General features: G+C 39.8%; 6 protein-coding genes across 6 annotated transcripts; 5 read left to right on the forward strand and 1 right to left on the reverse strand.

Annotated features, from left to right (window-relative positions):
- Positions 1-536: 536 nt before the first annotated feature.
- On the forward strand, positions 537-5,347 carry BATDEDRAFT_35535 (uncharacterized protein; the record flags this gene model as incomplete). Its single annotated transcript, XM_006680348.1, has 12 exons — positions 537-638; positions 724-1,218; positions 1,315-1,634; positions 1,807-1,895; positions 1,944-2,125; positions 2,333-2,529; positions 2,626-4,237; positions 4,516-4,621; positions 4,660-4,777; positions 4,818-4,920; positions 5,001-5,113; positions 5,176-5,347. The coding sequence occupies exons 2-12, from the start codon at positions 745-747 to the stop codon at positions 5,345-5,347; spliced, it is 3,486 nt and encodes a 1,161-aa protein (XP_006680411.1). The 5' UTR covers positions 537-638; positions 724-744.
- A 239-nt stretch (positions 5,348-5,586) lies between these two features.
- On the forward strand, positions 5,587-9,601 carry BATDEDRAFT_20137 (MCM DNA helicase complex subunit MCM6; the record flags this gene model as incomplete). The annotated part of the gene is made up of 16 exons (XM_006680224.1): positions 5,587-5,780; positions 5,943-6,092; positions 6,177-6,326; positions 6,513-6,675; positions 6,771-7,017; positions 7,106-7,153; positions 7,247-7,498; positions 7,561-7,702; positions 7,793-7,940; positions 8,021-8,209; positions 8,303-8,506; positions 8,576-8,642; positions 8,699-8,793; positions 8,868-8,993; positions 9,093-9,350; positions 9,409-9,601. The coding sequence occupies 16 exons, from the start codon at positions 5,587-5,589 to the stop codon at positions 9,538-9,540; spliced, it is 2,565 nt and encodes an 854-aa protein (XP_006680287.1). The 3' UTR covers positions 9,541-9,601.
- Positions 9,602-10,071: 470 nt separating this feature from the next.
- On the forward strand, positions 10,072-13,010 carry BATDEDRAFT_20142 (uncharacterized protein). The gene is made up of 8 exons (XM_006680225.1): positions 10,072-10,411; positions 10,504-10,561; positions 10,875-10,993; positions 11,057-11,422; positions 11,483-11,537; positions 11,632-11,717; positions 11,794-12,019; positions 12,076-13,010. Exons 1-8 carry the CDS (start codon positions 10,104-10,106, stop codon positions 12,877-12,879), a joined length of 2,022 nt encoding a protein of 673 aa, XP_006680288.1. The 5' UTR covers positions 10,072-10,103; the 3' UTR covers positions 12,880-13,010.
- A 550-nt stretch (positions 13,011-13,560) lies between these two features.
- BATDEDRAFT_32033 (uncharacterized protein) lies at positions 13,561-14,935 on the forward strand. Its single transcript, XM_006680320.1, has 3 exons — positions 13,561-14,022; positions 14,102-14,271; positions 14,344-14,935. The coding sequence occupies exons 1-3, from the start codon at positions 13,734-13,736 to the stop codon at positions 14,833-14,835; spliced, it is 951 nt and encodes a 316-aa protein (XP_006680383.1). The 5' UTR covers positions 13,561-13,733; the 3' UTR covers positions 14,836-14,935.
- A 112-nt stretch (positions 14,936-15,047) lies between these two features.
- Positions 15,048-18,174, forward strand: BATDEDRAFT_35539 (lanosterol synthase ERG7; the record flags this gene model as incomplete). The annotated part of the gene is made up of 13 exons (XM_006680349.1): positions 15,048-15,206; positions 15,298-15,542; positions 15,621-15,742; positions 15,824-15,920; positions 15,980-16,038; positions 16,103-16,179; positions 16,285-16,393; positions 16,467-16,772; positions 16,850-16,917; positions 16,991-17,139; positions 17,221-17,821; positions 17,891-17,959; positions 18,040-18,174. 13 exons carry the CDS (start codon positions 15,048-15,050, stop codon positions 18,133-18,135), a joined length of 2,157 nt encoding a protein of 718 aa, XP_006680412.1. The 3' UTR covers positions 18,136-18,174.
- Positions 18,175-19,000: 826 nt separating this feature from the next.
- On the reverse strand, positions 19,001-26,446 carry BATDEDRAFT_26253 (uncharacterized protein; the record flags this gene model as incomplete). Its single annotated transcript, XM_006680281.1, has 8 exons — positions 19,001-19,076; positions 19,153-24,827; positions 24,897-25,076; positions 25,166-25,280; positions 25,361-25,647; positions 25,668-25,886; positions 26,060-26,218; positions 26,399-26,446. 8 exons carry the CDS (start codon positions 26,444-26,446, stop codon positions 19,001-19,003), a joined length of 6,759 nt encoding a protein of 2,252 aa, XP_006680344.1.
- Positions 26,447-26,965: the final 519 nt, after the last annotated feature.

Below are 26,965 nucleotides of genomic sequence, written 5' to 3' on the forward strand. Positions count from 1 at the left end.
TTGATATGAATTAATAGGAGGCATATTTCAATGGCCAAAAGCATATGCCATGCTAAATTAGCTGCCAACTGCAACAAAATGCTTCAAACTGTGATTCAGTTTTGGCACAAACGGCATGTATACTAATGCCGCATTATCGAGAGTAATACGGTTTGGCTAATGATGTTTTAATAGGTCGCGTCAGCAAAAGGGAGCACGAAAACTGGTGGATTCACTTGAGCATACTATTCAAACTAATCGTTTGCGTTGTGCTTGGAATGGACTTGATATACTTTTACAGCGATCGTTGGCATTTAAGCAGACACAGAAGTTGCACTTTATCCACATTGCTTTCAAGACATTTAATGACTGGAGAAGAAAAAGGTGCTGTATTTATTTGATTGCTAAGCTATGTGAAAGCTTTATATCTATATGCCATTGTATTTCATTTGGCTGACATTATATATAGTGCATTGAACAAAATTGTGAGACGTATGAGACTAGTTGGAGCAGTGAAACCTACGTTTAAAGCTTGGCATTATTACGTCAAATCTCGTAAAGAGCAACACTCGAGGGCTATTGGTTTGCGTATTAATCATCATCAGCATGTTTTACGAGTTTATTTTAAATACTGGTACTTGCACACCATAAAATCCAAGGTACGCTAAACAAAGATATGTTGATGTACTTTTTAAACAATATATACTAAATTTTTGAATGTATTTTACTATTTATCCTATTTAGCCTTTGAGAACATCAGTGACTATGCATTTAAAAACGTCACAGCACCAAACCATATTGCACTATTTTTGTATTTGGAGAAATCTCATGATCAAAAAATACACCTTGGTCAAAACGGATCTGCGTTATATCAAAACTAGAGAGACTAATATTACTAGACACGCTTTCTACACTTGGAAAGCATTGTCAGCTCACCGTTATTATTTACAAAAATTGATGCTTGAAAAAACAACCACGAGTAGCATGAAAACATTACAGTGCGCATTTAAAACTTGGAGAAATGTGCTTGCGACTCAAAATTTGCAAAAAAAGCGTGCTCGAATTCTTGTTCAACGGATGTGGTCACAACTTCGATGTCGATATGATCATGTTGCTTGCAAATTGCCAGAATTGCTTGTATTGTACGAATTGAACATGAAAACTCGAATATGCTCTGCTTTGATTCATACTTGGAAACAGCGTACCATTTTTTATGCAAGCCAGCGCCGCTCTGCGCGTGTAAGTGCTACATCTATTATATTCATGGCATGCATTTTGTTTTTATGCTTTTCAGCTTGTTTAAATGCATTTTTCTAACTTGATGCCATCACATAGCGTATGAGCAGATACACTTTGCTACGTACAAGTCTTGAATCATGGGTATCATGCTATCGCGACAATATGGCATCCAAAAAAAATGCAATTCAGTTTAGCAATACCAAGCGATTCATATCTAGTTTTAAGCAGTGGCATACTAAACTTTTGAAAGCAAGGATCAAGCGAGTGCATATGCTTTTTGACAATTTTCAAAACAAACACAGGCTAAATGTACTTCGATCTGCGTATAGTGATTGGCATCAAAACTACTCAAAGCGTTATACGTTAGTGCGTCGAGAATCTGCCGTGGCTCGACTATTTGATCGGAAAATCAAAACGTATGTGTTGCGGTTATGGGAAAGCAAATATATAATCATTCGAAAGCAGGGTTTGATGGCACAATCACAATGCAATTTTTATACTCAGAGGTATTTTAGTTGTTTGTAATTGAAAAATGTGGAAATATCAAGCATTGGGTTATCTGAATTAGTTTAATCATGCATTTTTTAGGTTGGCGTTCAGTCAATGGCTAAAAATATGGCGTTTTAAAGCGTGGCGAAATAAGATTGTTCGTTTATCAAGACAATCACACCAAAATTGTATGCATGTGTTGCAATTTTGATTGATTTTATATGATTTTCTAACAGCCATATTGCTCTTGTCAGATTTGCTTTGTGATATAGTCAAAAAATGGCATAGTTTTGCTTCCAAGGAACGCATATTGAAAGATAAGCTGGCTGCTCAATTGAATCGGGTTCACTTGCGCAAGCAAAGAATTGTACTGTCTATTTGGACCTGTGCATTGAAATATCGCCGACTGGAGAAAATTGTAAGTGCTTTTAAAATCAATATTAAATAGGCCAGTAACTAACACAATGATCAGAAACACAGGATAGTTTTAAAACGACAGTTGCGAATAGAAAAAATTGTTTTTATTCACTGGCGTCAAGTGTATATGGTATGACTTATTTTTGTGTTTGAATGATTGGTCCAAAATTGTTAAACAAGCCATGTTCATTTTATGTATATATCATAGGCACATGTAGCACATTGTACATTTTCTGAAAAGGCGTGCCGATCGGCTTTTCAAGTGTGGAGACGCCGGTTTTTTTTAAAAGATGGCGATCGTCGCGCATTAGTACTGTACTACAACAAAATATGTGGTTTAGCTTTACGAAAATGGATTTTCAAAATCAGAGTTGGTCTCGGTCCAGTAGATCTTAAAAGCATATTGTAAATACCATTTTTAACTCCTGTATTGACGTATAACGTGATTCTAATCCGATGTTATTTTGAATGATAATTATCGTTTCATGATTATTTTTCTAGCAATGATTATATTATTTCACTGCAAATCCTGCAGATATCACTACCTCAGCCTCGATTTGTACGCACAAGCATGGTTAAAAACAGCGATGAACATTTTGCCCTTGATTCCTTTCTTCGAGTTCTTTATTCAAACAAAGTGGTCGTTGCAATGGACGGAGTACCTCAAAATCGACCCATAAAACTGACAAATATAATCAAGCATTTATCTGACAATTCACTACGTACGTCGTCACAATTTGGCCATTCAAATATTTCTTCAAACATACCTGCTACATCATATACACCTCTTTCACAGCGATATTATGCACATGGCGCTAGTTTCATTCAGCCTCAAAAAAGCATTGCAACTGTTGTTTCCAATGCCGACGGAACGGTTGTTGCAGAGCCTCGTGTGTCCATCTCTCGTTCTCTAGTTATACTTGCACGATCGTTTACTCAATGGCATGAGATGGTTAAAGCATTTCGTACCTCGAGTGACTATGTCGAACGCCGATATAATGTAAAACTGGTAGCTGCAGCTTTTCAGATATGGAGGTCTAACTCTTCAACCACAAGAAATCATGTACAAACTATGATTCAGTTTACCGTGTATTGTCAAAAAAAGCTTACACAAAGAATGTTTAAACTGTGGCGAACAAGATCCATGCACATACATGCTGATATGTACCGAGCAACTCAGTATGACCAATACAAAATACATGCGCTTGGGTTTCATATATGGATGTATTCAACACAGCGCTGGCAAATGATTTCTAATGCGTCAGCTAAACTTCACACTCACCGTGTTTTAGCTACAGCTTATAAAAAATGGGTAGTTCGATACCGTGTCATTCGAACCACTGTAATAGAACGGAAGCATTTGGAAATGGCTGACTTGTGGCGATATAAGCAAACCTGCTCTCATGCTTTAAAGACAATGCAAGTTAAATTCAATCGCGTTCAAACCCTAAAACAGCTTGCTGATGTGCATTTTCAAAATCGATGCACTAGAAAGTATACTTTGAAGTGGATGGTGGCTGTGATTGAACATATTAGACTGCGTCGATTGAGGATGCAGGCTAAGTACTATTATATACGAAAACGCCAAGCAAGCGTTTTTTTGACATGGTATCGTCAAACACAGTTGCGGCTTAATCTTTACCATGCATCCCGTTACTTGACTACTCGTCGTCAATCACAAGCTTTGCAAATTTGGAAAAAAAAGACAGTTCAGAAACGAATGCTACATGACAAGCTTGTCAAGTTGAAAAAATGTGTCGTGAGATTTTTTGTTTTTAAACTAGGAATTGTTTTTCATCATTGGCAGAAGCGATTGCATTGGGCGAGACTTGACGAGAAATTATACGAACGAGAACGACAGTTTATAGCTTTTCAGATATCCAAGCCTAAACTCCTGCTTGATAATATTCAAAGTATTAACCAATGGGTAGAGCAGTATTATCACTCCAATACTATTTCAAATGCATGCATAACTAAAAAAGATATCCATACATTGGCTGATCTGTCATCAGCATTCAAGCATTGGAAAAATGTGACAATGAGAAACAAATCCGATTGTTTTTCCACTCAGCGTATTGTTCGTGGAAAGCTTAAAGCCTGGGCATCACACTTGGTAAGCATTCAACCAAATCGGGTATACTTTGATTTTATTTCCAATTATCTGATTACCAAAGTGGATGAATTAGATGATATATAAAAAACATGCACTGGCTGCTATTAAAAAATCGAATAGTCGAGTTTTAAAACGGCTATTTATTCATTGGAATTTGAAAATGAAATCGCGCTGCTTAATGAACGAAGTCATCAAAGTTGAGACAAAGGTGAAGTTGCATTTGTTTAGATGGCTTATTTGCAACTGTCTAACAGGAGTGCCGGTCTGGATATATCTAGGTATTTACTCATTGGAAAATAACGGTACAAAATTCTCGACTTGCAAAGCAGCATTATCTTGGACGCATCTTTGGAAATTGGATGAATTGTTTTCAAGATAAACAAGGTAAACAATTACTTTTAGCAATGCTTGAATGTGATTAGCAAAAAATAAACCCTTTATGTTGGTTGATATCAGATATGAAAATTCGGGCTGTCCAGCATTCACATTGGAAAATGCTACGTCATGCAGTTCAAACTTGGCAGACTCGCTTGAAACAGAGTAAGAAATCAAACCATGTACTTTCCATTGTGTTGGATAGAAAAACACATGATACATCCTGGCGGTTTCGGGCCATGTCGGATCTTTTTGTAAAATGGAAATCGCTGCATCAACGACGTCGGTTTGAAATGGCTCGTAAAATGGTAAGGATCGTATTTATTTATGTAAAGGCTTTTGAAAAAGCAAAGATGGACTGGAACAAGACTTAATCTATTTAATGTAGATTTACGCAGAAACATGGTCAGAAAAACGACTGAAGCGCAAGATTCTGGCAGCATGGCGATTGTTATGCGAAGCAGCAAATGCTGGACTACAACCGAGTGCGGAATTATCCGTGTAAGTTGTTTCATTGTCAATTCACAAACATTCGTGTTACTCATCAATGATCATGAATTTAGAATACGACATTGTCTAGGCCAAGGCAACATGGTGATTGGTAGACTTGATCCTCAGATCGAAACGCTGCTGACCAACACGTCTGCCATGGCGACACTTCCTGCACTAAACCAGAGATCGCAATCCAATATTTTACTAGAACTCGATGACGCAATATTGGCTCATCGAGCATGAATTCATGAGTTTTGATGCAATAAAATGACTGCGTTGACTTTCAACTTTTGAACAATTCGGACAGTTTGACATTTTTTACACAACCCGACAAGAAACCTGATTTTACTGGTTTCTGGATTGGATTTCATATACACTCGAGATAGTTAATCATGGCAAGCCAAATGAGCACTCTTTCTGATATCGGAACACTTTCCCAGCTAGGCGGTGAGATGGACAGACGATCGGGTCTTAACAGTAATATGCAGTCCGAGGTCGATCTTCCCGCCAATGTCCGGAATGTTTTTGATGCAAGAGACTTGCTTGATCATCCTAACGGCACTGCTAATCCATCTGCCCGTTCTGTCGGCTTGAGTAGATTTTCTGAAGCCATTCCCAGAGTTATTGACGAGACTGCTGAGGAAGTCCGCAAGACGTTTGAAGACTTTTTAACAAGGTATTTGGCCAATCGTAACTCAAAGTGCTTGCAGTGGTTATTAGTAGTCTTTGAAATCATGACTTGAACAAATATCCATTAATGACTGGATGGAATCTATGCAGTCTCAGTCTTGCTAATGTAAACCATCATATTGCTACTCCAATCTATATTGAATGATAGATTTCAAGATGAAGAAACCAATACGAATATATATCTGGAGCAGATCAGACATCTCAGTGATAATGAAACTGCTACTGTCTATGTCGACTTTATGCATCTGAGCAACTTTAACGAGATTCTCGCTGAAACTATCCGTCAGCAACACTACCGGTAAATTGCGTTTACCAGCCAATGTTTATTCTATTTGTTGACAATTGGCTTTATTTTACTCATGTTTTATTCATTTTTTGCTAGTATGGAGCCTTATTTGCGCAAGGCCGTGCAGAATCTAGTAGCCATTCATGCTCCCTATTATGTTCGTATCCGGACTGGAGGTCAGGCTCAAGAAAACGGACAAAGTAGAGAATTTTGGCTTAGCTGGTATGGCATGAATGAAACTAAAAAGTAGGTCGACTTTTTGGCTAGATTTTTTGTAATTTGTATTACCAGTCGTTGATGAAACGATTTTGCCGTGCATGCACATATTTTGTATTTTATAATAAGATCTGGGTGTATCAAGACCATGTGATATGAATTGTAATATCTAATTTTTATATTTAATGCACTGCCATATCATTTTTTTACTCAAAGATTAAGAGCACTCAAGATGGATTGTCACAGTCAGCTGGTTACTATTTCTGGCACCGTTACTCGAACTTCCGAGGTTCGACCCGAACTTCTTTACGGCACTTTTATTTGTAACGAGTGCGGTAGCTTAATCAACGATGTTGAGCAAGCATTTAAATACACCGAGGTAGACATATACTATATTTCTATTATTGATTTCTATTTACAAGTAATGATGATCTAATCTACATTGCAATGATATGGTGTATTTGAAACAATAAGCCTACAACGTGTTTTCAGCTTGAATGTGGTAATCGATCCAACTTTACTCTTTCTACCGAATCCAGTAAATTTGTGGACTGGCAAAAAATCAGAATTCAGGAGAATGCTGACGAAGTGCCTGGCGGTGCAATGCCTCGTAGTTTGGATGTGATTTTGAGAAACGAGATTGTTGAACGTGCCAAGGCTGGAGACAAGATTATTATTACTGGCATGCCAATTGTCGTTCCAGATGTATCTCAGTTGATTGGTGGGTAGTCTATACAACACTGCATATTTGATCTACGCATTTGTTTAATTAACCAAAATGCTATTTATGGCATTTTTTGAATGATTAGGTAATCGCGTCGAGTCTCGCCGAGACAACTCTGGCGGTCGTCCAAAAGGTTTATTTGATTGATGACAAACTATTCTGTACTAATGTGTGTTTAATTTATACCTGAATCTCACACTTGTAATAATAGATGGATTTGGCCAAGATGGTGTTACTGGTCTCAAAGCACTTGGCGTGCGTGAACTGACGTACAAAATGGTGTTTCTTGCTAGCTTTGTTCAGCCTAGAGAAATGCGCAATGCATTGAATGCCTTGCATGATATGAATGACGAAGAGGATCCTGCTGCTGCTGCTATTGCCCAGTTTTCTGCAGATCAGCTTGATGAAATTCGTGTTATGCACCAAGATCGCCGTATATACCAAAAGCTTGCGTCTAGTATCGCTCCTCATATTTATGGTAAGACAGATGCTGGTGGTCAGAACCAGACTGTTAATACTAAACTGTGTCTTGTACTTTAGGACACGATGATATCAAAAAGGGTGTTTTACTGCAAATGATGGGAGGTGTTCACAAGACTACAATTGAGGGAATTCGTATTCGTGGTGATATTAATGTCTGTATTGTTGGTGATCCAAGTACTGCCAAATCTCAGTTTCTCAAGTAAAAATCTGCTTGAATAGTTTATATCAGTTGCCATGTTTTGTCTACACTGATTTTATGACAATCTAATCGATCCTATGACAAGTATAGGTATGTGTCCAATTTTATGCCGCGTGCAATATACACGTCTGGCAAGGCATCGAGTGCTGCTGGTTTGACTGCTTCTGTTGTCAAGGACGAAGAGACTGGCGAATTTACAATTGAAGCAGGAGCGTTGATGCTTGCTGACAATGCAAGTGTTGGTTTTAATTGCTAAAATGGTTTGTACAATCAGCAGATCCTGTTTATTAACAGTTTTTGACAATATGTTATCATCAGGGCATTTGCTGTATTGACGAGTTTGACAAGATGGATCTTGTGGACCAAGTTGCTATTCACGAAGCGATGGAACAGCAGACCATTTCTATTGCCAAAGCCGGCATTCAAGCCACTCTTAACGCAAGAACATCTATTTTAGCTGCTGCTAATCCCATATATGGACGGTATGACAAGAAACTATCACTTAAAGTAGGTTCATGAATATCTTGTACATTTTCGATGCTGAGCAGTATATTTTTGTAGATCAAACATTCTTACAAAATATACTTTTTAATTCTGTAGCAAAACATTGCCATGTCTCCACCCATCATGTCTCGGTTTGATTTGTTTTTTGTTATTTTAGACGAATGCCACGAACAGACTGATTTATGTATTGCACAGCACATCATCAATTTTCATCGATTTCAAGAGCAAGGCATTGTGCCAGAAATATCTACCGAGAAGCTTAAGCGATACTTGACTTATGCTCGTGCATTGAAACCCAAGGTAAAAACAAAGACTTTTTATAAACGAGAATTTTCTAAATGATATTTATTTTTAAACTTGCAACTGTAGCTGACAAACGAAGCCATGGAGTATCTAGTATCACAATACCGTGATCTACGTCAAGCCGATGCCACTGGTATGTAGTTTACTCACGTTTATACGAATGTGTTTTAAAACTAAACGTTTGTATAGGTGTTAGTCGATCATCGTACCGCATTACTGTTCGTCAGCTTGAGAGTATGATTCGTTTGTCTGAAGCGCTTGCCAAGGTGCATTGCGAGCCAGAGGTTTGTTTTTATGCTGGTTACAAGATAGATTTAAACCTGGGATTACCAACTCTTTTTTATTTTTGTCCAAGTAGATTCTGATTCGTCATGTTACCGAAGCTGCGCATTTACTCAAGACTTCGATTGTTCATGTAGAGCAAGAGTCTGTGCCACTTGAAGATGAAGACTTTGCGGTACCTGGAATCATGCGACCAGAAGAAGTGAGTGATGTGCCAAAAGAAACAGTTTGGTTTCAAAACACGGTTGTGTGAGTCTAGTCATGAAATATTTACAAGAATTCACTTTTTTGATGACACTAGGCATCGCAGCAACTCACTCCAGCAGTAGCACCAAACAAGATTACTTTATCTCAAGAAGAATATCAAAAAATTGTGCAATCTGTTTTATTGCAGCTTCGTCGCCGAGGACGTGATAGTGCTGATGCGGGCATGACCAAATCTGATTTGATCAACTGGTACATTGAGATGCTAGTAGATGCCAACACGATTGAAACCGAAGAAGAGATTGTCCATCATTCTATGCTCATCAAGAGCGTGTTGTCCAGACTTGTGAAAAAAGTAAGTAATGTATAAATGCCTGGGTTATTTTTACAGTTACTGATGTAGTGTTGAATAGGAAAACATTCTCATGGAGATTCGGGACCAAACCCGTCTTACAGAGGAATCAGTAGATGAACAAGGAGTTGCACTGAGTGAGGATCCAGTTCTTGCCATCAATCCAGCCTACTATGATGCCAATGACAAGTAAAGACAGCGATTTGTAAAACGACAAATGAAGTTGATTAATAAATGCAAACCGTGTAAATGGAGCATTTGGTATTTATTAGCAGACCATTAACAAGTGTCTAGACAGTGTATTATTACGATCCAGTAACAAGACTAAAAAAAGGACCAGATTCTAGTGTGTGAATCTGGACAAAGTCGCTCCCTGCAAGACCTTCGTGCAGGGAAATTCAGGAGTGAAATCCAACCTCTGAGGTCGAGTCCGTCCATGCCCTGGGGACTGCCGAACTTCTCTCCTTCTCTACATAACACGTGGTGACAGCGTGCAATAATTTAGAATATAAGGCAGTAAAACCGAGTGAATAAGCAGTTGTGGGATTAAATTCAATTGATGGTTTTGCGGGTCATTTTACACTTGACAACCTTTATTCTAAGCCATCACCTTATAAGCATTGACAGGACTCAAGCACACGTGCTGCAAAGGAAATAAATCCGAGCTGGAAATCCGAGCTGATTTACAGCTAGACAATCGTCATTCTTGACACTCGTTTTAGATCTACAACTGACTCGTAGTGCAAGTATTGCTGAATGCCTCCAGCTGCTGTATTGCCTTTGGTGGTCTCTACCGACTATTCTACTCCCAACAAGCAATTCAGATTTTTATCCACTCAATCCACCATCGATCAACGAAAGCATCCTTCCCATTTCATGACTCCAACGATGGTTGATTCTCAACCTACAACTGCTGTCACTTCACCATACCGCACTACGAGTGCAACGAGTTCTGCTGCTGTTGCTCGATTCGCTCAAAGAGCCCGTACTAGCCATCCGTCAAATGATATCATGCCCGGTTTTGAAGAAAAGTTGCAACGAAATCATATCAAGTTGAATCCTGGGTAACAGCTCTAATCATCTTATATGCCTTGAGTACATCCATTTGCAGCTAATAATTTAATTTGGTCTTTGGATAATGTGCTGATATCACTAGATTTGTATTGCAGGATGGATTTGCATTCATGGCTTATGGCGCACAGGCCATTGCTCAAGTATGCAACTGTTTTGGATCTGTGACTGCATCCCAATGCATGTTCTTTGTCATGTTTATAAACTGTTGGTCATCTAGTCTTGGTTTACTATCAATTCCTGTATTGGTCTCAAGTCCAACTATATTGTCATTCTACCCCACACTCGCTCAACTTTACCTTTTGATTTTGGCGTCAGTTTAATCCTTTTTTAAATACTAACCATTCTGCTTCAATCTGCTACCATACTGTATTGGATTCATAATTCAACGGCTTTATCTTGTATCGGCTGGGTAATACTTCATATTGGACTTGATACGTGTCAATCCGCTATTAGGACGAGTTTTCAAAGTGTTTTGCTCAAAAGCCTCGGAATTCATTTGGCTCTCTTTTCATTAATGGCCCAATCTCACTGTTGGATGGCTTCATCCGTTACTTTATTTTATTTCCATTGAGGTAATACTTGCGATTGCTGGTCTGTAATCATTCGATTTAGCATCAAGCTAACTATTCTAAAAGGGTGATGTTGATGTTGACCGCATCAGCATTGTTTTTTATGGCTTTACCCATTGTGCTTTATCTCAACGATGAGCTATGGCAGCGCAGATTATTCAAATACTATTGTAAAGCCTTTGTGGCATCATGGGGCGGACGTATCCGATACCATGGCACAAAACCTCGACTTACCGAGCCTCATATTTTTGTGTCGAACCATACGTCTGTCATTGACTATGTCATTTTAAGCGCAAATGAATTTCCTCATGCCACTGTGGCTCAAAAACACGGTGGACTAATTGGTTACTTTGAGCATTCTGTTTTGACCCTAAATGGATCTCTCATGTTCAACCGGAATGAAAAGAATGATCGATCCGTTCTTGCTCGCAAGTATGTTTCTTTTTGATTGAATCGACTCCATCTGACTCTGACTCTTTTCTTGACTGATAGAATGCGCGAGCACGTTGCCAATCCAGAAAATGTTCCACTGCTAATCTTTCCAGAGGTAAATACAACTCTGTATGATGCTGCATTCTTTATCGTGACTGACACGTCTAGATGTATCTTGGTCTCATTTCTGATGTTTACACATGTATTAGGGAACCTGTGTCAACAATGAATATACTGTACTATTCCACAAGGGTGCATTTGAATTAAATGCTGCTATTGTTCCTGTAGCCATCAAGTATGCATGTTTACTGTCTATCTGCTTTAATTTAGTTTTCAACAGTCTTATATATGTATTCAATCATGTCATCTAGATACAACAAGCATTGGGCAGATGCGTATTGGCATTCAAAAACACAGTCCTTTACATATCATCTACTTTACCTTATGACTCGGTGGGCCCTGGTTGCTGATGTGTGGTACTTGGAACCTCGGTGTTTGCGTGAAGGTCAGACTGCCGTGGAATTTTCAAACGAAGTCAAGGCTGAAATTTCATCTGTTGCAAAGTTGAAGAATTTGTCATGGGATGGATATTTCAAGGTAAACCCGATGCTATTTTTTAAATCTAGTTTGATAGTTTTTAACTTTATATATAGAATTATGCACCGCCAGTGGAGAAAAGAGCACAATTGAAACAAAATTCGCAAACTCGATACGGAGCAGTACTTCGTAAACGATTGAATGGTAACCATGGACATGGGCATACAAGACGGTCATCATATAGTTCTCCCAATTGCGCTTCGCAACAAGACTCTTTTTCAGAATCATCACCGTTTGTTCCTGAAAGTCCTTCATACGATGGAACCAATGCATCTACACTTTCCAAAAACCGAGTTCTTGTAGCATTGAATGATTCTGATCGTCGACAGGATATGATTGAAGCCATTGCAGACAAGCACAACAACATTGTGGACACTTGGAAACATTTTTCCAAGTTGCGGTCAGATTCGGATGAGCTTCGTCGTATAGAGAATTCGTCATGGAGAATGTGGTTTAAACAACGTATTGAGCAAAAGAAACTCAAACAGCAGCAACTAGAACACGCGCATGAGGAGCAGCAGCTATTACAGTCACGACTTGCACGACAGCTTTGGACATCTAGCGAATCATCGAGTATGTTGAGCATAGTATCTTCCTATCTTTCAACCTCTGGTAGTTTGTTTGGTGACGGGACGAATGGGGAAGGAGTAGTGCGTCGTGCACGTAGCTTTGGATCTGCCATGTCAGCACTTGGTGGGATGACATCTATGAATTATAAAATGGACTCGTCCAAACATGCAGGATCAGCAATACATTTACACCAGAGTAAGAGTCAGGAAGGGTCACGACTGCATTCCCAGCAACGAAAACCTGCTAGTTTCCAGCTCTCAGATGATGATGATGAATCATGGGACGATTAAATCATTCAAGCATGGATCAAAGTTTTAGTATCGTATTGACGTAAAATGGAGCATTTTCTGTATTCATCTTTCAGATTTTGTCTATTTTTCCTTGGAATAAACAATGGTCAACTCTTTACTATTTTTCTATTAAAAATTGAGAGTTTTGATCAACATGACATTTATTATATTCATTATATAATACAAAGTATAAATTTGAATTGAGATTCTTGACTTTTGATGGATTGCAATGCAGATATTGGGATCAACTGCTTTCAATACAACTTTAGAAAATCATGTATTTTAAATCATCCGATACATTCACGCTCTAGTTTAAAAGAACAATGTAACAATGCATGCCAACCACCCAATGCTTAGTTTAGAAGGTTGAAGATTCAACAAGTGTGGAATGGACTAGTACAAAAACTGTTTTTAAAAGCAAGATCAGTGAATTGTAAGGGGTCCATGCTGACCAGTAAGATTGAAGGAAATTATATTGTGGCTTTATCATATAGTTTTGTATTCTTATCTAATACCTATTTTATGAGAACACGGCCGTAACTCATTGTTGGTTACTCATCAACGCATTGGCAAGCGGTAAATAACGGTTGAGCGACCCTGAGAACCATACGATAACTGAGCAGTGATTTAATACATAAATCTAGACTAGGCAGTCATGATGACTAAATAAAGATGAATAATGACCATTGTCAGTGTGAATTGGTGTATTTAATGCTTGGAGTGAATCTTTTCAGTACTATTCATATCAAGTCAGGCAATTTGCAGCAACTCAACTCATGTCATCATCCATCGTCAGATTAGCCTCATTGGCGCCAACAGCCAGCCGTCTTGGTTCGAGACTCGCTATTTCGTCCATGGGCGTCCGTGCCCAACCACTGCTTGCTAGGTCCTTGATTACTACTACACAACCTTGGATACTCTCTGCTCGTAGCAAACCCTCATCCCTGCTCTCTCAGCCATGGAATAAGACTGTCCATAACCAAGCCCATGTTGCAGAGCAGCCCACAGATCCAGCCAACATGGAAAAGCTTGTTGGACGACACCATCCCTTGCCTATCCGGTCAGAGTTTGTTGGTAGTACTCCTATTGATACCGCTACCTTGGAAAAGATCGAAGTAGGCGCAGGTCTTCATCGCATTCCAGGTATCTTTTAGGTTTAGATTGCTTATGAGTGTTGCTTGTACATGAGACACCTTGACCCTTGACACTCCTTTGTTGCTAGTGTCCATCTCTGACTGGACTGCGTATGGCATCGTGCGTTTCTTGCGTTTCTTTGCAGATCTGTTCTTTAGAAAGCAATATGTCCATAGGGCAGTAGTCTTGGAGACAGTTGCTGCTGTGCCTGGAATGGTTGCTGGCATGCTACGTCATCTAACTAGCTTGCGACTGATGGTAGGATATTCTGTTTAGAATTGTAAGCATGGTGTGGGTCTTTAAACCGCTACTGACTACACTATCCAACAGCGACATGATGGAGGCTGGATCTCACACCTTCTTTCTGAGGCAGAGAACGAGCGTCTGCATCTCCTGACCTGGATGAAAGTGTGCCAACCCTCTCTTTTCGAACGCATGCTTGTTGCCCTTGTACAGACCTTGTTCTTCAATGTGTACTTTTTGGCTTATATGCTTTTTCCTAAAACGGCTCATCGCATGGTAGGCTATCTTGAGGAAGAAGCCATCATTTCGTACACTCATTTCCTAGCTGAAATCGATGCTGGAAATATCCCCAACGGACCCGCTCCAAAACTCGCTATAGACTATTGGAACTTGAAAGAAGATGCTACAGTCCGTGATGTTGTGCTGGCTGTTCGTGCAGATGAAGCCAACCACCGAGATATGAACCATCATTTTGCTGATCGGATTGTTATCCACCAAGAAGATCTGAGGCATATGGTTACTGCAGACTCGCTTAAACCCATTGTGAAGCTATCCAAGGTGGATATCAAGTCAGATTAGTTGACACCATGGGCTCAGAACCTCATTTCAAGCTACTGGATTCTTGATTTATCTCTGCAATACAGTTCAAGTAATAAACATTTATTATTTGCAAAGAGCCAATACATTATGTTGGCATTTAAAACTTGTTCGGAAGTTAATCTAGTCGGAAATCCGAAATTTACTGATTTATAGCTGTGCTTGAATGTTCGATTTTACCATTACATTCAATGATGGCCCAACATTTGACAGACGATAACACTGCTGACCTTTTGAATTGGAGACTAAAGGTCAGTCATGGTGCTCAAACTTGGCATTATCTTCAAACGGAACAAGAACGCAACGCTTGGCCACAAACCACGTTTGACAAGTACTGGCTGGGTATCTTACAGGTACATGCTATATAATGAAATGCATTCATGATTAAAATGACCATGAATCCATTCATATTAATCCTTGATTCATGTACAACTATTCAATCAGGATGACACTGTCCTTGATCACCCCACTACAGCCATTGCATCAGCTCGCAATGGCATGCAATTTTTTAAAAAACTCCAGACTCCAGATGGCCACTTTGCTGGCGAGTATGGTGGTCCCATGTTCCTGATCCCTGGGCTGGTGATTGCCATGTATATCTCAGGTGCAAGCTATCCTCCCGGATATGTCAAAGAACTCATTCGCTATTTAAAAAACAAGGCCAACAAAACCGACGGAGGTTGGGGAATGCAAGTCTGAGTCTGACTCGAGTCGTATCATTAAACTCTAGATCTGACACTCACAACTTGTCTTTTGAATGTGTCTAGTCATGTTGAGGGTGTATCCACTTGTTTTGGAACATCGCTCAACTACGTTGCCTTGCGTCTTTTGGGTGTGCCTTTGGATGATCCTGTTTGTGAAAAAGCTCGACTGACTCTTTGGCGTCTTGGTATGTGTCTTGTTCCAAGTCATCTTGGTGTGCTACAAGCCATTTGAATTCTAATACACCAAACTGTAATCCTTGAAACAGGTGGTGCTGTGGGTGTTCCTGCATGGGGAAAGTTTTGGTTGTCCGTGTTGAATGTGTATGAATGGAGTGGAAACAATCCGGTTCCACCAGAGCTTTGGTACGATTTATTGCAATCTGTCTTGTTGATTCCAATCCTCACTCACGCTGTGTTGTTAGGATTCTGCCGTACATGATTCCGTTCCATTCAGGGCGAATGTGGTGTCATACTCGAAATGGTAATGTTGCTGTGTATGATTGTTGTGATGTTGGAATCAAATATTGATGTCGATTGTCAATTAGTTTACTTGCCAATAGGATACCTCTATGGGGTACGCTTCCAAGCCAAGGTTGACGATCTGATTCTCAGCTTGCGACAGGTAGATTTAAATATTGGATATTAGCTTTTCGATTTTAGAGCATCGCGACTCGATTCAACCCTATACTATCTAATAGTACTGAAATCAATACATTGTCTTGTCTAGGAACTCTATATCATTGACTATGATCAGATCAACTGGTCACAACAACGCAATAATGTTGCAAAGGTGGACGTTTACTCTCCACACAGCAAGTTTCTAGATGTTGTCAATTGTAAGTCGTTCCTTTATGTTGGGTTCCATGTCTTGAGACTACAAAAATTATTGACATGCTTTTGAAATGGTAGATCTAGTAGGGATCTACGAATGTCTGCCAAATGGTATCTTCAGATCCAGGGCACTAAAAGAAACACTCTTACAGATTGACATGGAGGATGAAAACACTAATTTCCTGGATCTGGGACCAGTCAACAAAGTCATGAACCTTCTTGTTTCGTTTGTAGTGCATGGCGCAGATTCAGACAATTTTAAAAACCATCTGGCTCGTATTCCTGATTTCATGTGGATGTCAAAGGAAGGAATGATGATGAATGGCACCAACGGATCGCAACTTTGGGATACAGCTTTTGCAGTTCAGGCATTTGCCGAATCAGGTATGTTGATTTCAATTGTATGAGTAGCTGGAAAATATAAACCCAACACATCTAAATTGACACATGGGTTCTATTAGGTCTTGCTCAAGAATTTGAATTTAGAGATATGTTGACTCGTTCATACGAATTTCTCGATGATATGCAGGTAGTGTATCAATGCTTTATATTCGCTTTTTTAAACACACCCACTCAATCTATTGTCGTTGATACCTGGACAGATCAGGCATAATATGAAGGACTATCAGCGATGCTACCGCCATATTTCCGAGGGTGCTTGGCCATTTAGTACCCGTGAGCAGAGCTACACCGTGTCTGACTGCACATCTGAAAGTCTCAAGAGTGTATTGGCTATACATGACCAACTCAGGTAAGCACCAATGCTGCATTATTGTGTTTGAATAAAAAACGTGTGTACTTATCCTACTCTGCGTGTACTTGGATCAACCAGCTACATCAAACCAACTATTTCCAATGATCGCTTGTTTGATGCCATCAATGTTCTTTTAACCATGCAGAATCCGGATGGAGGCTTTGCCAGCTATGAGCTTCAGCGTGGACCAGAATGGTTGGAAGTCTTGAACCCTTCCGAAGTGTTTGGCAAGATTATGGTCGAGTACAGTTATACGGAATGCACAACTTCTGTTTTACTTGGTCTTTCTTCATTCCGCAAAAAGTATCCTGACCACCGTCGTCAAGAGATTGACGGAACGATTGATCGAGCTATTGGCTTTATCCGAAAATCTCAGCGACCAGATGGATCATGGTTTGGATGCTGGGGAATCTGCTTTACCTATGCCATGTTTTTTGCAATCGAGTCTCTTTCAAGTGTAGGCGAAACCTATCAAACAAGTGATCATCTTCGACTAGCGTGTAGCTTTTTAATCGAAAAACAGATGGAGGATGGCGGATGGGGCGAATCTTACAGAGCATGTGAGATTGGCGAATGGGTGAATCATGAAGAATCTCAGGTGGTGCAAACGTCTTGGGCTGTACTGGCTCTTTTGAGTGCTAAATACCCTTATGCTATTCCTATCAAGCGAGCTATTGCTGTAAGTCTTTTAAAGCAAATGCTTTTTTGTACATTAGTAGTTTAACTTGATAATTATGTTCATTTACAGCTGATTATGTCGAGACAATTACCCAATGGCGAATGGCCACAAGAAGCCATTGAAGGTGTTTTTAACAAGGTATGTGTCATTGCAATTCATGTATCCTGTATTCAAATGCTATGTGTACTCAATCTTTTGTACTTTTGGCCTATATTTAGAACTGTATGATTTCATACCCAAACTACAAGTTTATTTTCCCTGTCTGGGCTCTTGGAAGATATTCACGTATGTATGAAACCCAAAAGGCTAAATAGCTTGACATACCAAATAAAGTCGTATTTTAGTATGGATCTAAAACAATGTGAATGTTTGCAGTTGTACGCGTAGAATGAAGACTGTATCTTGCATTGATACCTCCATTTTCTTTGAAATGGTTTGGTTTCATGAATACAGCTTCAACTCGAGCTGTCAACTGGAACTAAACCAAAAACATGACTGACAAAATGAAAAACCAACTGCAGAGACCCGGAATCGAACCGGGGCCATCACGGCCACAACGTGGAGTACTGCCACTATACTATCTCTGCGCGCTTTGCCGCGTTTTTTATTCATTACATCTTTTGAAAGCAAGAGGTTTTGAACAGCACTGCACGATTGGTTCAGGTTAGCGTATAGATTGTAGAGATGAAGCCTTGTGTTAATACATCAGATTGTCGCTGCGGACACGAAACATGAGCAATGGATGTTTTGTCACTCAAATCAGTAGACAATCTACTGATGTTATCTCTCCATTTCCTCCCTCTTTATCACCCGTCGTCACTTCACTTGTAGTCATACCATCTACAATGTCTTGATTCAATCATCACTCTGTGATTGTCACGCATGTTGATAAAACTTTATTTTGCTGATTGCCTAGAGGGTTGAAACCCATTTTTAGGTCCGCTACAAAACATAATGATCTAAATATTATACTATTTCAAAATAATGACATTACAACCAGATTACCATTAGAAAACATAAAATCAGGTCAATAAAAAACTCATTGTTCATTAGAAATCGGTTTAAATGAAGGCAATTTAATTGAATGCAAGTTGACCGTAGCCAGTTAAAAATCAATCTATCCACAGTCAAATTGTAAGATTTTCAAAATTTTCTAATAGTCAGTTTGAATCATTCATGTTAATTCAGTAGAGCAGTATAAATGGTGTTGCTGGGCTTGATACCAAGTTCAACAGAGAACCACATGGACGCAGTTCTAATCAAGTGACAATCATAATGTTAGCTTCATCTACAAAAAATCATATACTTGCGCAGATCAGAAATAGACTTACTTTACACTACCAACAATGGGCTCCTTATCGGGAAATGATTCTATACGACCCTGACTAACCAAGTCAAGATCCTTCACAGGCATTCCTTCAAACTTATCCTGCAACACAGAGCGATATAGCATCATTGTTTCAGGTTTTACATTTCCATGGAACGGTAGTCTCCGCACAAGATTTCTCAACGAACCAATATTCTGGAAGCCTTGTGGAGCAGTCATGCACCATAGCACTCCAGCCATTCTCAATGCCAATCGACCATACGTACCCTCAAGCATGATTGCTTGCACAAGAAATTCAGATATGTTGTTGATGTATTCCGGGATAAATGCAGACATAAAGCTGGTCATGGTGCGTTCAAAGAGCTCGTCACACATGGTTTCGGTAATGTGCTGGTCAGCGTTGATGGCGTCCAAAATAGTTTGGAAACAAAGGTGCACCTCGGCAAACGCGTTAGTATTCTTTAATGCAAGAGCTTCTTTAAACAATTGCACATTAGTGGCAATGTGGTTTGGATCCGTGCCGAGATTGCAGAGATTTGAGAAAATCCAAAGAGATGTGTACAGAATAATAAATAGAGTACCGGTCTCATTGGAATCTACAATTTGGTCGGAAAGTCGCAACCAAGCCAGCAAAAGCAGTTCAAATGACTTGGCTTGTGCAAGTCCATGTTTGCAAAACATGGCAGGAATAAGAATCTGTTGTAAACCAGGAAATCGTTCAGCAAGATGAGAGGTAAAGGGATCCAAAAATTCTGGTGATTTCAAACCAGGTCCAGCATTTGCAATAAAGTAAATCAAATTATCAATGGCATTTATGTACACGTCGCTAAACTCGTCCGCAGGAAGGTAAAGTAAACCAAGAGTGGGCCAAAACAGTTCTCCGTTTTCAATTAGACAGCCTTGCTCTTGATACTTGCGCATCAATATGCCGTGCACTTGCATGATACCAAATATCACTTTAGCAGTGCCAATTTTGATATCAACCTTTCCTTTGGAAAGCGCACTCCAGCCAGTAGCAGATAGTTTGTCTTCGGATCCCGCTTTAAGAGTCTGTGACATTACATCACCCTCTAGCTGCATCAAAATCGTCAGGTGGTCTAAAATACGTCCAGTAAATGGATCTAGCAAATCTTCGGGAAGCGGTGTGTCAGCAACAAGCATGTAGTACACCTCCAAAGCCCGGCTGGTAACAGAGCTGCTCAAAAACCCTTCGTTTATCCAAAAAAGCACCTCCTCTGCCATTTCTTGGCGAATCGATGGCCGCACTAAAGAAAAGATACCAAGAATGAGATCCACAAAATCTTTGCTCCAAATCGATGGCAAGTCTGATAATATAGAGTCATTAGGAGGCATAAACTCCCACGTAACTTCGCAGTCACGGGCTTCAAATAGTCCCATCAGTTTTCGAATATTCACCAAAGCTGGGACAAAATCTGGATTTTTTCGATTTCCTGTTTCGTGGCTCCAAGCGACAAATCCTTCCACCAAACCAACAATAAGAATGGTGGCAGGGGAAAGATCTTGCAACCGAACAGAAAGATGTACCAGCAGAAAATTGACTAGCACAGAGATATGGGGAATAAAAAAGCCAAATCCTTGACGAAGTAAATCAGCAGCCAAGATAACTGCACAACGACACAACAGTGTATAGTCATTTGTGGACAAGTTGCGAGGGCTTTCGCTTTGAAGCGAAGTCTCAAGCAGCGCAATATAGTCTCTAAGATGTGGAGCCAAGGCTTTACGTGAAGATCCACCATCTGCACGCCATGGAAAGGCACTCGACTTTAAATGATAAGCTAGAGCAGCAGCGACATTTTCTGGATGTGCACTAAAGAGTGTCGAAATCAACGCCAACGATTCGTTGCGAAACTGGTCAAATCGAGCAGATACTTGAATAACAAAATCAATCATTATATCCGTGTTGATAGAGCCATTTTGAGGACTTTTTGATATCTCGCTCCAACATGTATGCATGTAATCATGATGCTCGCTTCCTGCCGTAAAAGCAACATCCATCATGAATCTGAAAAACTCGGCATTGACAACATCGTCGCTAAGAGAAGTGAAATCAGCAAAGCGGCACCAGGGAATAATCAGCTCCATAACCCATCGCTGCGTTGGAACAAGAGTGCTAACCGTGGTTTGATTTTGAGCACTACGAAAGCACCGAACAGCTTCCCATAAAAACGAACCACTATCAGCCTCAAACAAAGTAGACATGGTGATGGATATATCCAAAATCTTTGGACGCAAAATGCTTCCACTTCCCGAATAAAACGCGCCAGTAATATCTGAAAAATAGGAATGCGCATCAAAAGAGTCGTCTGCGCAAAACATAATTAAAAGTTCTCGAACAAATACAAGTGACCGACTACGAACGACCTTGCTGACATTCATGAGATTGAATAATCCAAAAAAAAGTAAAGAGCCAAAGTGCTGGCGAAGTCTAATAGCATTGATACGGCTAATGTCAGGATAGATAAGTGCTGGCGAATCACCTTCTTGAGTTTTCAATGGCAAAGAATGCATGCCAGCAAAGTAGTCTTCAGCATAGGACATGCGGCGGTTGTCGCCAAAAATATGCAGTCGAGGGTTTTCGTCAAGTTGGGGTAAAATTTGCTCAAAAATAGCTTCAAAAAACACCTGCGAGTGTACCCCAACACTGCTGTAGCTATTGGCAAGTACAGTACCAAGAGCCTCTTCCGACCCGTACAGAAAGTCTGGTGTGAATACCCGGTATCCATTGGTCTCCAATGTAGTGAGCCATGTAAGAATCCCACTAGGGATAGCTTCGTCGATAAACACATTTCCCAAATTCAACACCCTTTCAGTTGCAAGACCCACTTTACGAAGCAACTTTCTGCGCAGATTGACCGATCTGCGAGTATCATTGGTAATCGGTATAGAAGGTGAGATTTCAAGCACAATCTCATACCATTCTCTCATGCCAGAAATAACCAAGCGACGCTGTTGAGTAGACCATGTTGACTTTTCAAACCGCTCTAGCTCAGTAAGATCCTGAGTAATAATTACGCGTCGCTGCAGTGATCGCTTTACAGCAGAAAGCGATTCGGCAAATCGCTGAACAGCAACACAAACGTTGAGAGCTGTTTTGAGACGCCATACTGGACCAGTATTAAGAAAACTCATATCACTTAATGGAACACAGGCCAGAGTAATAAACTCGGCAAACATGTCGCTTAGAGATAAAGACAGAACAGACTCATCTTCAATCGCCGCATCCAACCCCGGGCTCTGCGACAAACGTCTAAGCGCATACATAATATTGTCAATGTAGCGTTTGTTGATCACTTTGGCTGAATTATGACGCACTTCAGAGTAATTTTGTAATAGCTCCGAAACAAAGAGCTGCATCATACCACGATGTAAGAAATAAACACTGTCGAGAACAGGCTTGACTTCAACAAATGTCTCGCTAGCAATAATTTGCGAAAGCATTGGCTTGATTAAATGAAAAAGAGTTTCATCGCTTACACTTTGAGGCTTCAAAGAAATGTAATCAACTTCTGATACAAGAGGTACGCCAGAAAGAGCCATCGACACCACCATAAGAGCAGAAAATCTAGCTATATCTTCAGCAGGTGCATTATTGGCTCCAGGAGGTGACTTGATCATGGGAATAGCCAATAGTCGTAGAAATTTGGCACAATGACGGGTGGCTTTGGATCGACCGTAAGTGGCAAATCTCTGTGCTAATTCTCCAAGGTAATACCGAAAAAGAACCGTATAGTCGCTCGAAGCTACATCCAAGAACGTAAGAGTTCTCAATGAAGTTGCTACACGTGGAGATATCAAATGACCGACTAGACACTTTTCAAGAAAGGCATACATGCCCTGTTTACAAATTGTAGTTTCCATTTGAACAAGAATAGCAGCAAGAGGCATTTCATGAATGGTGTTTTGATGTGTTTCAAACGTCTGTTGAATCGTGTACATGTCCAACATAATCTGAAGACATGGCTTGCGAATAAGAGACGTAGCGCGGCAAAGTCCTATAATAATTGCTGCATCTACTTTGCACGACACTCGCAAAAATGATCGTTGATCTACTGGACCGGATTGCTCAAAGTCAGCTACCCAGATTCTGGTCAGTTGTGCAACAAAATTGATGATGGTGCATATACTAATGTCGTCTTGGTAAAGCGAGTTCTTGATATAATTCATAAATCCATTGAGGATACCAATTCGAAGCGGTGGATATAATTCAAAAATAGTGCGCAAGGAAACAGCAACCTCGGCACCAATCTCATCAAAAATGTGGTTAAGATACACCCCAATAAAAAGATTGCCACCAATGAACTCGGGTGCAGGAACAAAAGGTATAGTACGAATAACTTCCTTTAGCACTCTGATGGAAAGTTTCTGCTCAGGTTTAAGTTTTATATTTGCTCGCTTTCGGACGCGAGCAAGATCTATCATGGAGGCCGCAACATGATACTTGGAGGGTAGTTTACTGTCAGCATGACAAACTTCAAACCATTCCTTCATTGTAGCGTGAACCTTGTCATTCAACTCTTTAGAAGATACGTCCTGGGAAAAAGTGGGTGAAACCAATGGACCCATTCCAAGCTGAGAATCACGGCGATATGAGTTTCTGTAAGTATCAAGCAGTGACATTGAAGAATTGCGGCGTTCAGATGTAAGCGGCTGTGCCATTCCCAACGGACTGAGTGAGCCAGGATTGCTTCCATGTCCTGCTTCACGCATCAGTCTAGCAGTGGCAGAACGAGCGAGAGGAGATACAACTGATCCGCGCAGATTGAGATTGCTCATGGACAGGGTTGGCGAAGTGGAAACAAGGTCATCGGTGGAAGACGACGTCTGTGATGAAGTGACTTCAATATTGTGTAGCATAGCCAAAATATTATCGCGCGATCCTTGCTCACTGGAAAAGTTGCGAGAAAGTGGGATAATTTGCTTTATCCCAGTCGAGTTGGTAGAAGGATCGAGAACCTGTCCAGATGTGCCAACGACACCGACGCCAACCTGAACGTCGATATAATTTAAAATGTGCGTAAAATTGATCTCCAAGTCAAAAGGAAATTCCTTGATAATAGTTTGAAAATTGTCCATAGATCGGCAGTAGGCAAAGCTAGAAAATCCACTTTCTGGATTGACAATGGTGCGTAGAGCGCGAACACCAATGTAAAACACATCAGGACCACTATCTACGCTGTTGGTATTCATAAGCTCAGAAATCAACTTGAGTCCAATTTGTAGATTGTGTGCAGAGATTTGTACAACAATATCAACACATGTATCAAGGTGTTCGTCCAAAATAGGACCTTTTCGCCGGAAAAACAATAACTCGCAAATCACATTCAATCTATTGGCCACACCACCAGAGCTCTGATCTTCTGGAGAACGAGTAAGACTGCCGTATGCATGACCAAAGTGAAACGTGCCATTAGCTCGTTCTCTCCAGTGTTCGCGAGTATCGTTGTAATAACGTCCACGAAGCAGCTGAAGAATACACTCGTACGAGTAAGATTTTACTTTTCCTTTGGGACATAAATCAGAGTTGAGAAAACTGTCCATGTTCTGCGCAAAAAACTCAAACCGAGCATTGACTAGAATAATCACAAGCAAATGAAGAGCTGACGACTTTTCATCCTCATTACTCGACCATTTTCGAGCTTTTTTGTAAATATCTGCCACCTAAAACATGGTTTAAAAATAGACTTGTTAGTTCATTGAATGACCGTGTTGGACCAGTAATAAAAGTACCTCGTTCCAAATTGCAGGTTCGCCAACCAAACACTGACTTCCAAACTCGAGAGGCTGTATCAAACGTTCCAGTGCCTGGATTGCTGCAATTTTGAGTGAGGTTTTACGAGATTTGTCATGAAAACTAATCAATTCGCGCATAAGAGTAATCAATGCAACAGCCTCATCCTCAGTCTTGGTCTAAGCACATCATGCTGGTGTGTTAAAATATGACTAAATCATTGTTTTTACATACTAGAACAAGAAACATTCAAAGCGGTGCGATTTACTTTTGCTCCAATATAGCGAATGGATGAAAGCACCATAATGATTTCTTCAGAAGTAATTTTTTTCTGAGGATCCATATAGCCAAGAGTGAACTTGTAAATATCACGACGACTATTTCTACTGACCCCAACACACCATAAAATAAGATCAATTATCATTTCAAAGTACAATACTTGACATTACAATGTTCAACTCACGCAGTGTCAGAAATATCTCCAATAATAATGGAGAATCGAATAAAAATCTTTTCGAAAATGCGACCTTCTATGTCCTGGCTCATGCGACGAAGCGACATGTAGTGAAAGTAATTGAATGCATGTCGAAGCACCAGATCGTATGTTTCCCTGCGAATGTCCATGCTAGTGGTAAGTCCAAGAACGGTACTTACGATATCTGTAATTACTAGTGTAACGGTTGCTCTCTGAGATTGAGATGTAAACGGTATGCGAATTAGTTTATAGAGTATTAAAATGAAGTTTTCCAACTGTTTAAAATAAAACATACCACGGCATCAATGACATCGTTAGATTTGGATATTAAAGTAGGAATCTTTTTAGACAAAAAATCCCAGCCATAGGGTGATTTTGGAGAGTCTGGAAGTTCTTGAGGGTTTATAACCAGTACAGAACGAATAATAGCGTCGCAGTAATTCACAGGTATGGTTTTAATGATATTGATAAGATCGACTTGAAACTGAGCTTGTAGCATTCCGACGCCAATAAACTAATACATATCAACATAAAGATAGATAAATATAGATTAAAATGGATGCAACGACCATCAAAACGGGTTAATTTATATATTCTTGCCTTGGAAAACGTAAGTGGATTGGACAGAGCTGTCTGAATGGAAGTAGCCAGGTCTGTCTGCCAATGAGTGATGATATTGGTAAGAACGTCAGCATTGAATTGGTCTTCCATTTTTATAAGTTGGAATTGAAGTGCAGTAATTTTGAGCCGCATCTGGTCTGCAGTTGTGTAGTCTTCATTTGCTATGGCATTCTGCTTGATTGAAAACATTTCATCAATACTTTCTCGTAGTTTCTGTACATAAAGCTTGATATTTGACAAATCGACATGTATTACAGATGCAAGATGATTAGTAAAGAAACAAGCAATTTTCCGTAATTCAGATCAAGGAGGTTCGACTGATATGAAAACAGACAAAACGTTGCAATGTGGGGTCTAGAAAGAGTAAACATGAGATTAAACAATATAATAGAGCCGAGTGGTTACCTTGTCCACCTCGACCACATTGTGGACCAGTGCATTAGGACTGTACATCAAGTACAGTATAATTATCTACTATTTAACCCTTTTCAAGTAGTCTAGTTCCGTAAAAGATTTCGGAAGTGTATATGCTAATTACAGAAACAAGTTAGTCATGTACGCCATACATGAATTTACAAAGTAGTAGATTTTGACGAGATTTGAGGAGTAAATTAGATAGCTTATTGATATGAAAGCAGAGTGTAGGATGAATCTATATGATAAGTAGATGGAACAATACAGGTCATGAAGAGTGGTGGATAGTTGTAGAGTAACATTATGAATGCAGTTTGAACATGTTTAAAGTACAAACCCATAAAACCATAAACACCAGCAACAAGAACATTAAAGTTGGAGTGTATCCAAAGCAAGGTTGGAGTGTATCCAAAGCAAGGTTGAATTCTAAACAACTGAATAGAATGCAAACACTAACCAGAAGCAAACAACAGTCGATGTAAACCTAATCTAACAAAAAGGCTTTTCAAACTCGACAAAGAATAAAAATTTATCAAGTCGAACAGATGGAAATGAATG

The sequence above is a fragment of the Batrachochytrium dendrobatidis genome (assembly GCF_000203795.2).
Source record: "Batrachochytrium dendrobatidis JAM81 unplaced genomic scaffold BATDEscaffold_9, whole genome shotgun sequence".
Classification (NCBI taxonomy): domain Eukaryota; kingdom Fungi; phylum Chytridiomycota; class Chytridiomycetes; order Rhizophydiales; genus Batrachochytrium; species Batrachochytrium dendrobatidis.

Excerpts from the sequence above, each read along its gene's own strand:
- BATDEDRAFT_20142 (XM_006680225.1), top strand. The coding sequence starts at position 10,104 with ATGCCTCCAGCTGCTGTATTGCCTTTGGTGGTCTCTACCGACTATTCT. Across the intron at positions 10,994-11,056 it reads TTTATTTTATTTCCATTGAG|GGTGATGTTGATGTTGACCG; the intron begins GTAATACTTGCG and ends CTATTCTAAAAG. Across the intron at positions 11,718-11,793 it reads ATTGTTCCTGTAGCCATCAA|ATACAACAAGCATTGGGCAG; the intron begins GTATGCATGTTT and ends CATGTCATCTAG.
- BATDEDRAFT_32033 (XM_006680320.1), top strand. The coding sequence starts at position 13,734 with ATGGGCGTCCGTGCCCAACCACTGCTTGCTAGGTCCTTGATTACTACT. Across the intron at positions 14,023-14,101 it reads AGGTCTTCATCGCATTCCAG|TGTCCATCTCTGACTGGACT; the intron begins GTATCTTTTAGG and ends CTTTGTTGCTAG. Across the intron at positions 14,272-14,343 it reads TAACTAGCTTGCGACTGATG|CGACATGATGGAGGCTGGAT; the intron begins GTAGGATATTCT and ends ACTATCCAACAG.